At 42.1% G+C, this 17,499-nt stretch overlaps 1 protein-coding gene across 1 annotated transcript in view; it reads right to left on the bottom strand.

Annotated features, from left to right (window-relative positions):
• cpsf1 (cleavage and polyadenylation specific factor 1) overlaps positions 1 to 17,499 on the bottom strand; it is a 114,172-nt gene that overhangs the window by 80,910 nt on the left and 15,763 nt on the right. Inside the window, exons 3-9 of the mRNA XM_068015755.1 lie at positions 16,650 to 16,677; positions 13,905 to 14,038; positions 12,923 to 13,003; positions 11,801 to 11,952; positions 7,806 to 7,952; positions 1,753 to 1,892; positions 650 to 760 (exon numbers count right to left, since the gene is read on the bottom strand). Coding sequence (XP_067871856.1) covers positions 650 to 760; positions 1,753 to 1,892; positions 7,806 to 7,952; positions 11,801 to 11,952; positions 12,923 to 13,003; positions 13,905 to 14,038; positions 16,650 to 16,677 — 793 coding nt within the window. The remainder of the gene's footprint in view (positions 1 to 649; positions 761 to 1,752; positions 1,893 to 7,805; positions 7,953 to 11,800; positions 11,953 to 12,922; positions 13,004 to 13,904; positions 14,039 to 16,649; positions 16,678 to 17,499) is intronic.

Genomic DNA, 17,499 nt, shown 5'->3' on the forward strand with positions numbered 1-17,499 from the left:
ATGTCATTAATGACTTTGATAAGAGCTGTTTCAGTACTGTGGCAGGGGCAGAAACCTGACTGGAGGGATTCAAACATGGAGTTCCAGAAAAGATGGGAACAGATTTGGCAGTCAACAACACGTTCAAGGACTTGAGAGGGAAGGGAGGTTGGAGATTATCTGGTTGTCATCACATTGCTGTTTGTGGGAGCTTGCTATGCAAAAATTAGCTGCTGCATTTCCTATATTACAACAGTGACTACACTTTAAAAGTACTTCATTGGCTATAAACCACTTTGGGACATCCTGTAGTCATAAAGCACTCTGTGAATGCAAGTATTTCCAGTCTTTTTTCAACATTCATGGTCAAGATAACAATAACCATTTGGATCAGCTGTCAAATGGTAACCATACCTCAGAAAGGAAGCTTTAAGAGAGCAGACAGAGAAGACAAGAGAAGTGAAAATAAAAGTTAATTCTTTTAAATAAATTTAAAGAGCTCCCTTCCGTTATATAGAATTTCAATGGGTTAAACTCCCTTCTAGTCATTTATAGATTAAGGATGAATGTGGCAACACACATGCATTAATGCAAGAGTGGGAATATGACTCCATGTCCAACAACCCACCAGACCAGCGAGAAAAACGCTGGCTGTAAATTGATAACTTACGGAGTGGGAAAGACGTTGTTCCATTTGTCAGGCTGTTCAGGGACACTCCGTAGGGTGGGACACTCTGGTTGAGGTACAGCAGCGAGTTCACAGCAAAGATGACCACACCACCTACAAAACAGAGACAATCCACATCACACGAAAAAAAAAAAAAATCGACGTTCCACAATAAAATAACCCAAAGAGGTGCAAATGACACTCCAAACTGGAAGGGACGATGACAGCGTTACATAGATCTTTGTGCTACGGAGTTCTGGCTCACTCTCACCCTGCCCACATGGTTTGTTTTTTGTCAGCAGGGTGCTGGGCACACGCAGAAACCCATTACTTGTTGCACTTTGACCAGGGATCGATTCTTGATGCACGGGTATTCTAGATTCACTTTCCAACCTCAGCAATGGATTAATAAGGAAGTACAGAGGGGGCCAGGATCACTTCCCTTGCCGGATGCAGGGATGGTGGAGGAACCTAAAAGAGCCACACACCCACCCCACCATTTGTCCTTGTGCATAGTTATTTATATAGTGAAAAGGTTTGACTATAAACAGATTGCTTGTCCACCCCCTTAACTGGCGAATGGTGCAAGAGAGGGGTCATAGCCAGGGAAGAAAAAACAAAAAAAACTTAGGTTATGACTTAAAAGTTTAGCTTGAGTGAATTAAAGAGATTAACAAGTCCATGCTTAAAAATCTAGCCCTGAGATCGATAAAACTGCTGCATATTAATAAGGTTAAAAAAGCAGTCAGTAGTCCTTTTATCCAATTCCTGGGAACGGAGTCAGGAAGTGCAGCTATTTGTCTAGAGATTAGGTGGGGATTGATTGGTTTCATTTTGTCAATGGTTTTCTGTAGCAGCATACACCAGGCATCAGACATTCTCATGTGCTCTACAAGATGTTACAGAATATTTGTGAGGTGTTTTTATTTGTATCGGCCAGGGCCTCCAGTACAGGACACCAGCAAAAGCAAAACAGGGGGAAATAAGTTAGAAAGTACAGTTATATATTATCAAGCTTGGTTAGAAAAAAATTGGTACATTGTGTAATATACACAAAAAGTTTCAATAGTATTCACTGACAATCCCTCAGTCATTCACTTGCTCACCTATGGGTTTTGGTACTGCCAGAGCCTGGGTGCAGTCAAATGGTAGGTTGCTCAGTGACCAGATGACAGGATGGACCTTCTGCATAATATTTAAGGAGATGGCAACAATGCTGCAGGTGTCCTGTCTCACTGCTACCCGACTGGAGACAAAGAGGAAAGATTTACAATCAGAAACACACTACTAACACTACTTTTAAACATGTCAGCAGAAGATACCAGAATCATTTTAGCAGAACACCCAGGATTGCAGAAAGCCAGTTGGTGAAGAATGATACTGGATTCGTTACTCAGTCTTATATTTATTTACAGAGTGAAACATTACAATCATATACCTCCGAACTCAACCCCCACCCACTTTCAGTAAGTGTCTCTTTCTATGTATTCAGTAAGACCCCAACTATTGCCCTCCACCTGCATACAATTAAACACAATTGATATACAATTAACATTGCATTTCTAGATAGTGAGTAATTAACGCAGCTATTCAGGCTAGAATAGAGTCTGGTTCAACCTTTGATCTGTACTTAGCTGATCTCAGCTGGGGCAGCAGAATGGGCCTACGGTTAGTCTCTCTGCCTCTGGTTAGTGACTGTCCCCACCCCCAAACCCTTCGTAAGTGTAGGTACACAAACAAGATCGTTCTCCAATGTGATGCCATCTCACTCTCAACATTCCCACATGAATAACTGCCACATGAATAAGGTACAACTGGAGCACCAGTGAAACTGTGACTAACAATGAGCCCACTGTCATTGGAGAGGGAAAGATCACGAGTTGAAGTGTAGTGATGCTGAGCATTATCACGAACAGTTCCAAAGAAGAATCTTGTCCCAAATGTTAGTCTGCCCTCTGTTATTTTAGATGCTGGAAGATTGGAAGTGTATTTCCAGTAGCTTCTGGTTTTGTTCCAACCATATACAATTGATCCTCATTGTAATGATTTTATTTCAAGTTGAATTTTATGTAATTAATGCTTTTCTATCTTGGATCAAGGAGCTAGAGATTCTATTCTGCTCTCAGGCTGTTTGTACCCAACGTGCATGGCAGCAGTATCACTGATTAGAATAGAAGAGATGCTAACTCTGTAACTTCATTCATTATCAATGACGTTTCTCTCGGTTGGCATCTTGCAGACAAATAAAAATCAACTGTCTCCGATGTAAAGTAAAATGAAGATCGACAATCAAATCTATTGAGAGGGAAGCCCTGCCAAGTTGTATATTGGCACACTTGATGTCCTGGAGCTTCAGCTGATTTATTTCCTTGTACAAAATTTTCCAAAAATCAAAACTAGCTATTCATTAATTATTTTTTTCCTGCATTGTACTGATGGTAGAACTAGGGGTGGTGGAGAAATATCCACCCTATGGTCAAACCAAGCCTGCAAAGAAAGGATCTGTGGAGTCAAAAAAAAGGGAAAAAAATTTAAATTCTCCTCTAAAGGCTTAGTGGGCAAAATGACTGGAATGAGGAGACTACATATAACCTTCAGAGGCTGAATCGTTCAACATGATTGCTCCCTAACCTGTTTTCAACTGAAAATTAAAGTAAAACTAGTTTCCAAACAAGCCCAATAGTTCAGCTGGCTAAGTGATATAGATTAGTAAGAATCGATGATTGATCTATGCTCCGGTTGGGATTCTATAACCAGTTATAGGCCAGGGAAGGGATAAAATGAAATTTTCTCTCATGGGATGTGGGAGTCACTGGCAAGGCTAGCATCCCTAATTGCCCTTGACAACTGAGTGGCTTGCTAGGCCATTTCAGAGGGCAATTAAGAGTCAACCACATTGCAATGGGTCTGGAGTCGCACATAGGCCAGACCAGGTAAGGACAGCAGATTTCCTTCCCTAAAGGACATTTTTGCAATAATCGACAAGTTTCATGGCACCATTACTGAGACTAGCTTTCAATTCCAGATTTTTTTTTAATTAATTGAATTTAAATTCCACCAGCTGCTGTGGTGGGAATTGAACCAGTGTCCGGACCATTGAACCATTAGCCTGGGCCTAAGGTTCAGGTGGGGTTTGCCAAGAGTGAAGATAGTCTGGATTCAAACATGTAGACTGCCATCTTCAGCAAGGTAGCGGAGACCTGCCGGTGCCTGTGGATCCCTAGCCCCCAAGTCAATACTTTCACAAGATAAAGGAAGAAAACTAGAAAGAAAAAGGGATCACAAAACCTTTCCTGTTTATCAGAAAGCACAATCAGCAAGGAACTGATGTACTAGGAAGGTGGGCAGTGCTTAAAGTAGATAAGTCGCCTGGTTGAGATGGGATGCATCCTAGGTTATGAAGCAAGTGAGGGTAGAAATTATGGAGGTGCTGGCCACAATCTTCCAACCTCCCTTAGATACAGGGGTGGTGCCAAAGGACAGGAAGGTTGCAAATGTTGCACTCTTTTTAAAAAAAAGGGAGAATAAACCCAGCAATTACAGACCAATAAAACAATAATCTAGCAGAAAATTAACAGTCACTTGGATAAGTGTAGACTAATAAAGAAAAACCAGCAAGGATTTGTTAAGAGCAAATCTTGTTTGACTAACTTGATTGAGTTGTTTGATGAGGTAATAGACAGGATAGATGAGGACAGTGCAGTTGATGCTGAGTATATGGATTTTCAAAAGGTATTTAATAAAATGTCACATATTAGATTTGTTACCAAAATTGAAGCCCCTCAGTTAAAAAGCAGTAGCAGCATGGATACAAAACTAGGGAAAGAATGAAAAGCGGAGAGTTATGGTGAATGGCTGTTTTTTGGAATAAAAACAGCAAGTGCTGGAAATACTCAGCAGGTCTGTCAGCATCTGTGGACACAGAAACAGAGTTAACGTTTCAGATCCCTCAGAGTTTCAGGAAACTCGATTTCTCTCTCCACAGATGCTGCCAGGCCTGCTGAGTATTTCCAACACTTTGTTTTTATTTCAGATTTCCAGCATCCGCAGTATTTTGCTTTTATTTTGGCTGCTTTTTGGATTGGAGTGGGCTATACTGTGGATTTCCCCAAGGTTCAGTACTAGGACAAAAGCAAAATACTGCGGATGCTGGAAATCTGAAACAAAACCAGAAAAATGTTGGAAATACCTCAGCAGGTCAGGCAGCATCTGTGGAGAAAGAAACTGAATTAACGTTTCAGGTCGTGAAAGATGAAAGGGCATGACCTGAAATGTTAGCTCTGCTCCTCTCTCTACAGATGCTGCCTGACCTGCTGAGTATTTCCAGAATTTTCAGTACTAGGACCACTGTTTTTGATATAGATGAACTACCTAGATTTGGGGGTACAGGACACAACTTTGAAATTGGCAGATGATATGAAACTGGGAAATGTAAACAGTGAGGAAGACAGTAATGGACTTCAAGAGGACAGGGTGGTAAAATGGGCAGACATGTGGCAGATAAAATTCAACACAGGGCAGCATGAGGTAATGCATGTTGGGCGGAAAAATGAGGAGCGACAACGTGAGCTAAATGGTACAATTTTAAAGGGGGTGCAGAAGAGAGAAGTGCTTGTACACTAATCTTTGAAGGTGCAGGACGGTTAACCAAGTAGAAAGTAAAGCATATTGGATCCTGGGCTTTATAAATAGAGGCATAACATATAAAAGCCAGGAAGTTACGCTAAGCTTGGCTGCAGCTGGATTATTGTGTCCAATTCTGGGCACCACAATTTAGGAAGGAAGTGAAAGTTTTGGAAAGGGTACAGAAGAGATTTAGTAGAATGGTTCCGGAGATGAGAGATTACATTTACATGGACTGGAGAAGCTGGGGTTGTTCTCCTTAAAGCAGAGAAGGCCAAGAGGGGATTTGATAGAGGTGTTCAAAATCATGAAGGGTTTTGATGCAGTAGATAGAGAACTGCATCCAGTGACAGAAGTGTCAGTAACCAGAAGGCATAGATTTAATGTGACTGGTAGAAAACCATGGGGGCGACAGACATGAGGAGAAACTGTTTTTAAGCAGTATTTAGAATGCACTTCCTGATAGGGAATTGGATAAGTACTTGAAGGAGAAAAAATTGCAGGGCTATGGGGAAAGAGTGGGGGATTGGAACTAATTAGATTGCTCTTCGAAATATTTGGTGCAGACATGATGGGCTGATGGCCTCCTTCTGTGCTGTACCATTCTACAATTCTATGAAGCAAAAGTTAACAGAATTTCTCTCAATTGTTGATACTGATGACTACACTGGTGCACAGAAAGGTTATACTGGATTCAGTGCTACAACTAGACAAGTCCAATGAACTGTGACATAAAACAATTAATTAAAACCCTCCCAGCCAGTCACAGTGGCAGCTCAGACTGTTCATCCTAAACACATCCCCCCTCCATCAAAGAAGGCAACTTCTAAATGAAATAATGCAATGATATGGCATGACATTTAAGTGCAATTGTTAATTAGCAGTAGGGATCTACAGTAAAAATCAGCATTACATCCAGTCAGTGTGTAAAGTACTAGTTTGGAAGTTGCATTTAATTTTAAATTTCTCCAGGAGGCAGAACTACTTTTCTAGCAACAGGGCCAAGGTTTAGAGGCAATTTTTCATTTCATAGCACCTGAGGACTGGAAGAGACTGTGCAGCCATCTGGCTGGTTACAAAAAAAGAATATCTCTTAATCATACATAATTTCCAGCCCCGAATTCATGATCTCTATTTCTATCCCCCCATTCTTCATTAGTACCCGTCCATCCCGCAAACTCCAGCCAACTCTTCCCATGATCTCCAATTCTATAATTGCCATTCCCTGCTGTTCTACTTTCCTCAACCACTGATGTCTCTTTCTCACCCTGTCTATACTCTTTTATTGGAAAAGGGCAGTTGTGAAGTGTGTAACTCAACAGTTGCAGTTCCTGGTCATATGTTCAATTAAATATCTACATCTGCGTCCATATTTCCATGAGTTCACAGGCAGTGCTGAACTGTGACCTGCATCAAAACTTTACAGAACAAGGACAGGCTGCAAACTACACAAATAACTACTAAAAAGGACTCAGCACTGCAGTCTGCCTTAAAGGACCACTCAAAGCCCAGTCTACCTTGAACCTTGTAGTGCCAGGCTTATTTCCAAATATTTCATACACAAAGAGTGATGAATGCACAGAACAGACTCTCCGACAGAGAAGTGGAGATGAAAGCTCTGAAATTATTAAGAAACAAATAAATGATGAATTGGAGGAATCTACTGAATGGATGAATGAAGATGGCCAAATTGTATCCTTCATTCATAACTACTTTGTGATTTCTTTCAAAGTACATGAAAGAGAGCTTTCCTCCTCCCAAATAAGCTAGAGAATTAAAACCAAAGCTGAGAAAGTGAAACTTTCCACGTGATGCAGTCCAGGCTTTGCGTCAATGGTGGGCAAAAGCAAGATCGCAAATGGCTTCGATGTCTCATTACTCCCCAGCAGCCAACACCGTGTTGTCGCTCAAGATGAATGGCCACTTGAGGTAAATAGACTTGCAGGGCTAAGGGGATCAAGAGGGGATGTGGGACTGACTGGATAGTTCCGTGGAGAGTCGGTATGGACTTAATGGGCCGAATGGCCTCCTTGTATGTCGTAAATGACTCTGACTGAAAGCTGCTGTTTTGTCTTTGCCTACAGCCCAGCAAACACTGCACTAAATGTTAGTGTAACCTCTCAGCGACCACACTTCCAACAAAATAAACACACTGGAAATAGGAGACCCATCAACAAAAAAAATACACCCTATCGTTACAACAAACTTACTACCCACTACTCTCGCAGTATGATAAACAGAATGATAGAATGCATTCACAACTTTGTAACTCTAGCAGGAGGGGCTAGGGAGAGGTTGTTTGTAAAAAAGATGAGAAGCACAGACCATAATAAAGATTAATTTTTTTAAAACTGTCAACTGGAAATAAAACACAAATTCCACAACAGCAAGTCTGTCAGCATCTAAAAGAGGGAATACTGGTTACTATGAAGGGTGAAACATTAACTTGACTTTTTCTTGTTTCAGATGTTTCTAGTCTCTCTGTATTTCTAACATTATGTGTTTTTATTCACAGGGCAACACTGTGCATACATACCCAGGCCAAGTCTGGTTCGGCTCAAAGAGGATGAGTAACGTGGGCTCGTAGTAACCGTACAGGAACTGCATGTCAATCACATTCAGCAACTTTTCATCCAGCTCTCTAACGTCAATGATATAACTGGGGAGGAAACTGGATTTCTGCCTGCGGGCAAGAGAGTGTGTTAATCAGATGCAAACAGCAATACTATCTGAATCATTGCTGCTGTAAAATAATTGCATTTTTCCCTTACATTAAAACAAACCAAAACACAATCTCAACAGCTGATGAACAATGTTACAGTCAGCAAGATTTCAGTAAAACTATAATGGATCTTCTCTAACATTCCTCACAACGAATTATGTTAAACCTAGCCTGGCTCTCTGAAGCCACGTAGTTTAATTATGGTCAAAGAAACAATACTGTGAGGAGCATTAGAAGTTAACTTTTTGGTGATTGAATTTTGCAGATTGGCAGATGCTTGTAAATTTCTGGCTCCAGGAAGAAGCAACCAGCCTGAAATGGATGTTTTTTTTAAATACTTTTAACATGGAAGTGTGACAAACTCAGTAGGTAAGTTGGAAAGTAGCAAATGTAAACCCCACTATTTAAGAAGGGAGTGAAAGCGAAAACTGGGAACTACAGACTTGCTAGTATGATATAGTAGGGAAGATGTTAGAATCAATTATAAAGGATGTGATAACTAGACACTTAGAAAATAATATGATTGGGCAGAGTCAACATGCATTTGTGAAAGGGAAATGATGTTTGACAAACCTGTTAAAGTTTTTTGAGGATGTTACTTTTAGCATAGATAAAGGAGAACCAGTGGATTTGGATTTTCAGAAGGCTTTTGATAAGGTCTCACACAAAAGGTTAGCAAACAAAATTAGAACACATAGAATTGGGGGTAATATACTGCAATGGACTGAGAATTGGTTAACAGACTGAAAGCAGAGTAGGAATAAATGGGTCATTCTCAGGATGCAGGGTACTGCAAGTGGGGTACTGCAAGGAACAGTGCTTGGACCACAGCTGTTCACAATCTATATAAATGATTTGGATTTGGGGACCAATTGTAATATTTCCAAATTTTCAGATGACACAAAACTAAGACGGAATTTAAGTTGTGAGGAGGATGCAAGGAGGCTTCAAGAGGATTTGGTCAGGCTAAGTGAATGAGCAAGAACGTGGCAGATGGAATATAATGTGAATAAGTGTCAAGTGATCCACTTTGGTAGAAAAAACAGAAAGACAGAGAATTTTTTAAATGGTGAAAGGTTGGGAAGTGTTGGTGTCCAAAGGGACCTGGGTGTCCTTGTTCATGAGTCACTAAAAGCTAGTATGCAGGTGCAGCAAGCAATTAAGAAGGCAAAGGGTATGTTGGCCTTCATTGCAAGGGGATTTGAGTACAGCAGTAAAGATGTATTGCTTCAATTGTGTAAAGCCTTGGTGAGACCGCACCTGGAGTATCTTGTACAGTTTTGGTCTCCTGATCTAAGGAAGGATATACTTGCCATAGAGGGAGTGCAACAGAAGTTCACCAGAATAATCCCTGGGATGGCTGGATTGTCTTATGAGGAGAGATTGCAGAAACTGGACCTATATTCTCTGGAGCTTCGAAGAATGAGAGGTGATCTCATTGAAACTTACAAACTTCTTACAGGGCGTGACAGGGTAGATGTTGATAGGATGTTTCCCCTGGCTGGTGAGTCTAGAACCAGGGGACACAGTCTCAGAATAAGGGGCAGGCCATTTAAGACTGAGATGAGAAGGAATTTCTTTACTAACTTGATCGAGTTTTTTGAGGAAGTGACAAAGATGATTGATGAAGGAAGGGCAGTGGATGTTGTCTACATGGACCTCAGTAAAGCCTTTGACAAGGTCCCTCATGGCAGACTGGTACAAAATGTGAAGTCACACGGGAGAGGTGAGCTGGCAAGATGGATACAGAACTGGCTCGGTCATAGAAGACAGAGGGTAGCAGTGGAAGGGTGCTTTTCTGAATGGAGGGCTGTGACTAGTGGTGTTCTGCAGGGATCAGTGCTGGGACCTTTGCTCTTTGTAGTATATGCAAATGATTTGGAGGAAAATATAGCTGGTCTGATTAGTAAGTTTGGGGACAACACAAAGGTTGGTGGAGTTGCGGATAGTGATGAGGATTGTCAGAGGATATAGATCGGTTGGAGACTTGGGCGGAGAAATGGCAGATGGAGTTAAATCCGGATAAATGTCAGGTAATGCATTTTGGATGATCTAATACAGGTGGGACGTATACAGTAAATGGCAGAACGCTTAGGATTATTGACAGGCAGAGAGATCTGGGCGTACAGGTCCACAGGTCACTGAAAGTGGCAATGCAGGTGGATAAGGTAATCAAGCAGGCATACGGTATGCTTGCCTTCATCGGTCGGGGCATACAGTATAAAAAGTGGCAAGTCATGCTGCAGCTGTACAGAACTTCAGTTAGGCCACACTTGGAATATTGTGTGCAATTTTGGTCGCCACACTACCAGAAGGATGTGGAAGCTTTGGAGAGGGTACGGAAGAGGTTTACCAGGATGTTGCCTGGTCTGGAGGGTATTAGCTATGAAGAGAGGTTGGATAAACTCGGATTGTTTTCACTGGAATGACGGAGGTGGAGGGGCGACATGATAGAGGTTTACAAAGTTATGAGTGGCATGGACAGAGTGGATAGTCAAAAGCTTTTTCCCAGGGTGGAAGAGTCAGTTACTAGGGAACATAGGTTTAAGGTGAGAGGGGCAATGTTTAGAGGGGATGTGCGAGGCAAGTTCTTTACACAGAGGGTGGTGAGTGCCTGGAACTTGCTGCCGGGGGAGGTGGTGGAAGCAGGTATGATAGCGACGTTTAAGAGGCATCTTGACAAATACATGAATAGGATGGGAATAGAGGGATACGGACCCCGGAAGTGCAGAAGGTTTTAGTTTAGACAAAAATCAAGATCGGCGCAGGCTTGGAGGGCCAAATGGCCTGTTCCTGTGCTGTACTGTTCTTTGTACTCAGTGGGTGGTGAATCTGTGGAATTCTCTACCTCAGAGGGCTGTGGAAGCCCAATCATTGAGTATGTTCAAGACAGCAATCAATTGATTTCTGAATACTAACGACATCAAGAGATATGTGGATAGTGAGGAAAAATGGCGTCGAGGTAGATGATCAGCCATGATCTGTTTGAATGGTGGAGCAGGCTCGACGGGCCGAATGGGATACTCCTGCTCCTATTTCCTGTGATTCTTTACTGGGTAAGAGACATTTTTAAGTCATTTTCCCACGAACTGAGAAAAGCAGCCAGTTATACACCAACTAATCTTTTCATCAGGATTTCAAACCTGTGAACCTTCATTCCTCTCCTCAATCTTCCCTTCTTTTGAGATCTTTAAAACCCAACCTTGATATTGCTGAATCACTGCTCCATCCTCCGCTAAGCTCTTTCCAGCCATGGCGATCTGACAGGCAAGTTTTCTGACAGGAATACTGGGTACAGTAGTACAGTTACTAGAGTAGTAATCCAAAGGCTTGGACCAATATTCCAGAGACATGGGGAATTTTAAATTCAATTAATTAAATAAATCTGGAATATAAAGCTAGTGTCAGTAATGGTGGCCATGAGACTACTGGGTTGTTGTAAAAATCGATCTGGTTCATTACCCATTATGACCTACATGTGACACCAAACCCAGAGCAATATGGCTAACTTTAAACTGCCCCCTGAAATGGCCTAGCAAGCTGCTCAGTTGTCACAAAGATGGCTCACCACCGCAAGTTTCACAACAAATGCTGGCTTTATTAGCGGCACCCACATTCTGAGAATGAATAAATAAAAGACCACTTGGACCTGACACCCATGAACAACTGGCATCTGTGGAGCTCTATACAGACAAGAAGTCAATGCCTTTAGGAGAGATTAGGGCAAGAACAAACTGAGAAGGAAAAAGTTGACAAAGAATTTAATACATGCAGCAATAAACATGTTTTCTCTTTTAATCATAGCTCACCCCTCTCCCATAACTCCATCTTGTTCATCACTTAAGGTGTCCCTGCGGAATGGCAGGACCACCAGCTGCGTTCCATAGATCAGCATGACTGCACAGCGTCCATCAGGGTCCACACGCACCAGAGGAATGTGAACATTTTGCACAAAACCATCCTGTCAAGAAAGGCAGAGGCAGAAAATAAGAAAATCATCCTACAAATCCAATAGAGAATTCAGGAGAAACTTCTTTACCTAGAGCGGTTAGATCACTGCCATATGGAGTGGTTGAAGTGAATAGCATAGATAAATGGATATGCCGAAAGGGTTAGATGAAGTAGGGTGGGAGGAAGCTTGTGTGAAGCATAAACAATAGCACAGACCAGTTGGACCGAATGTCCTTTCTCTATGCTGTACATTGTATGCAATAAACTTTTAAAAAATCAGTTTTGACATTTTCAATTGATCTCCAGCTTCAAGTCTTTTTTTGGAGGGGGTGGGGGAAGGGAAAAAAAAAAAGAGTGTTCCAGATTTCCACTCCCCTTTGTATGAAGTGCTTCCTGACATCACCCCTGAACTGCCTATTTTAAGGTTACGATCCCTTGTTCGCCCCACCAGGGAAAATAGCTTCTCTCCATCTATCCTAATGGATCCTTTAACTATCTTAAACACCTCGATTAGATTTTGCATGTTAATGCTTTGCATATTGACACTCAAGTGTTAAAATCAAGATTCACTGGACTCTTCCAGAATGTCAGAGTTGTGAAATTCCTTTCCTCCCTCAATCATCTCTCTTCCGAAAATTGATAGGCTTCCTGCTTACCGAACCATGACCCCTGATTTGACGTAACTAAGAACACAAGAAACATAAGAAATAGGAGCCATTCAATAAGATTATGGCTGATCTGATTATGGCCTTCGCTCCACTTTTCTGCCTTCCCCCCATGACCCCTCCCCTCTCCAACACCCTTAGTGGTACCCTCCTCTATGGAGCTTGATACTTTACTTTTGAAATTGAAAAGGAAAAGGGAAAGAGAAATTAAAATACATGACAAAGAAAGAAAACACAATGGGGAAAAAGACTAAAGATCTCATTCTGCCATGTCACACTGCGCAAGCATTTGGATACATACATTTGAGATCCTACCTTCAGCTCAGGCTCCTCAAAATAATGCAGAGAGAGTGTTTTCAGGTCATGGGTTCCAGGGTCATACTCAACAACAGACAGCTTAATAAAAAAGGAAAAACAGAAGACATGTTAAAAATAAACACAGATCCTCCAACACCAGGGAATCTGTAAATATAATAGATACTTGTGTACTACCGGAAGACAAATGGCCTGCATGTCATATGGAGCAGTGCAGGGAAGGCTATATTCACTGGATAGGACATGTATTTCTGGGAGATATTCCATCCACTTTTATTGCTTCTGACCTGACAAAGGACAGGAATCTAACTTCTAATTGGCTCCATATATGCGTACCACGGAGCTTTGGGAGCCTGATATAAAGCCTAAATGCATGTTCCTGTTACGTTGCCTATAACTGATTTTCAATTTAGAATTTATCTGCTAGGGTAATAGTACCAACCACTGCCCTTCTCAAACCTTCAAGTCCACAATTTTCAAGAACTAACAAGCAAATAAGAAATACAGGCGCAATTAGGACTGAACCGCCTGTGCTTTGCACACTGGATTATCAGTGCTCAGGATCTCATAGGAACAGGCGGAGGCCATTCAGCCCCTCCAGCTTGTTCCACCATTCTATTAGATCATGGTTGATTTGTACATCATTTCCATTAACCGGCCTTTGATCCATATTTCTAGATACCCGTATCCAACAAAAATTCATCAAGCTCAGTCTTAAATTTCAATTAATCCACAGCCTTTTAGGGGAGGGAGTTCCAGATTTCCATGACCTGCTGTGTGAAAAAATGCTTCCTGATTTTATTCCTGAATTTTAAGATCATGCCCCCTTGTTTGGGAATTCCACATCAGGGGAAATAATTTCTCTGTGTCTACCCTTTTGAATTCTTTTACTATTTTAAACACCAGAGTTAGATCATCCCTCAAACGTCTAAACACAAGAGAACACACAAACAAAAACATGCATGTACACACATCAGCTTACCTTGGCATCCTTGAAGCTGAGGAGGAGTGCATCCCGCTTGGAACCTGCGAGCTGTACGCTGGCTATGGACATGACATTCCCAAAGAGCGCAAAAGATGCCATCTGCTCCAGCTTCTCTTTCCGACCTTTAACCTCTACAGAGAAAACAGGTGACAGACATTCAGAAACAAAAATATAAACATGAGCCCTCCTGTCATGTTTTTTTATACCAATCGAAGGCAACAAACTATTCATCTCTCAATGCATAGTTTAATCATTTGCAGGCAACATATTCCACTCAGTCCTCAGAGCTGTCTCAGTCAAACTTCTGACAGGACATATTAACATTTTAATACTGCCCTAGTTTCAATTTCTAGCTGTGATTCACTGGCAAAGTAAATGTTACAATAATATCAACGTTTTCAAATTGCAGGTCAATGGGAGATACAGAAGACAGCAGCACTTAGTAGTAAAAGGTATGGTTCAAATCCCTTCCCTTTCTGCAGTTGACTCCTGGCCCCCAAGGCTACATCAGCCCACAGGGGCCCATATTCCTAGTAAAGTTCAGCAGCATCCATCTTTAACCATGCATGAGGTGACATTCTTCATGAGTTTAAATGACTGTCGGCACCAAGCAAACAGCACAGCGGTCATCTCTCTGTATCCAGAGTTGCCCTTTCCACCAGGAGTCACAGAATAGTGATCAAGAGTGAAAACACTAGTTCAATATTTTTCTCCTCCCTAGTTCAATGTTTTGTAGGCCTTAAATTCTGCCCCAACAGAGGCCAGCTAACTCAGTCCAAGTTGCTTTCCAATTTTTCAAATCAGTCACAGAACTATATATCTCTTACATGTTCACATATTTCCCTTTTTTTAAAACTTGTTTTTCAGGAATTTTTCAGGAAGGCAGATAAAATCTTCTGTTAACCTGTTCTCACTTCTTTCCAGGACAACATAGGTTACCTAAACCATCCATGTCGCATAGAGTAACCTAGGTAAAGTGTTAGAACACACAATTTACTCCAATATTGATACGTCAGTCAATGCTTGGAAACAGATAACGGCCACTAACTCACATTAAGCAGTCGATCCAATGGAGAGTTCAGGGGGAAAAAAAATTAAAGGAAAGAAATGAACAAAAGATTTCTCTGATGCCTTACACAACCCTAGGACGCCTCAACTCGCCTCATAACTAATGAACTACTTTTGATGTATCAAGGCGCCCCAGAAAAACTGGAGTCAATGGGAATCAGGAGAAAAACTCTCCGCTGGTTGGAGTCATACCTAGTATAAAGGAAGATGGTTGTGGTTGTTGGAGGTCAATCATCTCAGTCCCAGGACATCACTGCAGGAGTTCTTCAGGATAGTGTCTTAGGCCCAACCAATTTCAGCTGCTTCTTCAATGACCTTCCCTCCATCATAACGTCAGAAGTGGGGATGTTCGCTGATGATTGCACAATGTTCAGCACCATTCGTGACTCCTCAGATACTGAAAGAGCCCATGTCCATATGCAGCAAGACCTGGACAATATCCAGGTTTAGGCTTATAAGAGGCAAGTAACATTCACGCCACACAAGTGCCAGGTAATGACCAACTCAAACAAGAGAGAATTTAACCATCTACTCTTGACGTTCAATGGCAATACCATTGCTGAATCCCCCGCTGTCAACATCCTGGGGTCACCATTGACCAGAAACTGAAGTGGACCAGCCACATAAATTCTGTGGCTACAAGAGCAGGTCAGAGGCTGGGAATTCTGCGGTGAGTAACTCACCTCCTGACTCCCCAAAGCCTGTCCACCATCTACAAGGCACAAGTCAGGAGTGTGATGGAATACTCTCCAGTTGCCTGGATGGATGCAACTCCAACAACACTCAAGAAGCTCGACACCATCCAGGACAAAGCAGCCTGCTTGATTGGTACCCCATCCACCACCTTCAACATTCACTCCCTCCACCACTGGTGCACAGTGGCAGCAGTGTGTACCATCTACAAGATGCACTGCAGCAACGCATCAAGGATCCTTTGATAGCACCTTCCAAACCAGTGACCTCTACCACCTAGAAGGACAAGGGCAGCAGATGTAAAGGAACACCACAACCTGCAAGTTCCTCTCCAAGCCACACTCCATCCTGACTTGGAACTATATCGCCGTTCCTTCACTGTCGCTGGATCAAAATCCTGGAACTCCCTTTCTAACAGCACTGTGCGTGTACCTACACCCCAAGGACTGCAGCGGTTCAAGATGGCAGCTCACCATCACCTTCCAAGGGCAGTTAGAGATGGGCAATAAATGCTGGCCTAGCCAGCGATGCCCACATCCCACAAACGAATAAAAAAAGTGCAGTCATTGTTGGAATGTAGGAAAAGTGGCAGTCAATTTGCCCACAAAATGTTCCACAAAAACCAGTGGAGAAATATTTGCCCAGGACATCAGAAAGAACTTTCCTGCTCTCCTTCAAATAGTGGCCATGGGATCTTTTATGGCCACCAGACAGGAATTCGGTTTAATCCTTCTTCCGCGTGATGGCACCTCTGACAGTGCAGTGCTCCCTTGTACTGGACTGTCAGCCTCGATTTTGTACTCAAAACTCTGGAGTGGGACTTGAACCCACAACCTTCCGTCTCAGAGGCAGGAACGCTACCACTGAGCCATGGCTGACACAAATCTGACAGATTTATTTTCTGCAACTACCCATCCATATCTAAAGAACTGAATAACTAGATAGAATAAAAAGTCGTATTTTTAAAAAGTGCAATGTTACCTGAAGGCTTGTCTCCTTTAACTGTGCTCTGAAAGTATGAAAGAAAGAAAGAGTTAGTGTCAATCCCTGAACCAGAAGCAAAATACTACGGAAGCTAAAAATCTAACACAAAAACCAAAAAATGCTGGAAGCACTCCGCAGATCTGAAAGAGTTAACATTTCAGGTCAACGACCTATCGTCTGAACTCTCTATTAATCTCAAACTGATTAATGTTGACTTCAAGGCAAGTCCTGGCCAAACAGTTGTGTGTCTGCAAGGATCAGTAAGTTCTTTGATAACTTTTACTCCTGAGCTGTTTACATACAGCTCAAGCATCAGAAGTCGTAATGAATGAAACCTTTCCTTTATATGCCACAACAGTGTGCAGATTTTGGCAAGCGAACTACATGACCTCAGGGTAAATGTGTTTTTGCTTTTAGAAACCAGCCCTGTACCAACTGGCTTCTACCGTTTCATCCTGTGCAAGGACTGGCCCTGAAACCTGCTGTCTGTTGGCTAAGAGCTGGCTCTCAGCTTTTCCCTCCTCTGCTGATACTCTGGCCGGACGGTTAGCAAAAGAAACATCACCGTTCAGAAACTTCAGTGATGGCAGCCTTGATCAGGAGAGCAGTCACTGCACATTGAAATTTCCAGTTACCTATTTATGATTTAAGATTCAGATATGGGAGGGGAGATACACTTGTCATGCAAATAATCAAGGTGACGTCTCCTGCACTTTTTCCTGTATTAGCCGACATTCACCACCTCAATTAATGAATGCAGCTCCTGCTGGCAGCAAGTCAGTACAACACGAGCACACAGATAGTACATACCATACTCCCTACCATCCACAGTAACAAATAAAAAAAT

The sequence above is a fragment of the Heterodontus francisci genome, chromosome 2 (assembly GCF_036365525.1).
Source record: "Heterodontus francisci isolate sHetFra1 chromosome 2, sHetFra1.hap1, whole genome shotgun sequence".
NCBI lineage: Eukaryota > Metazoa > Chordata > Chondrichthyes > Heterodontiformes > Heterodontidae > Heterodontus > Heterodontus francisci.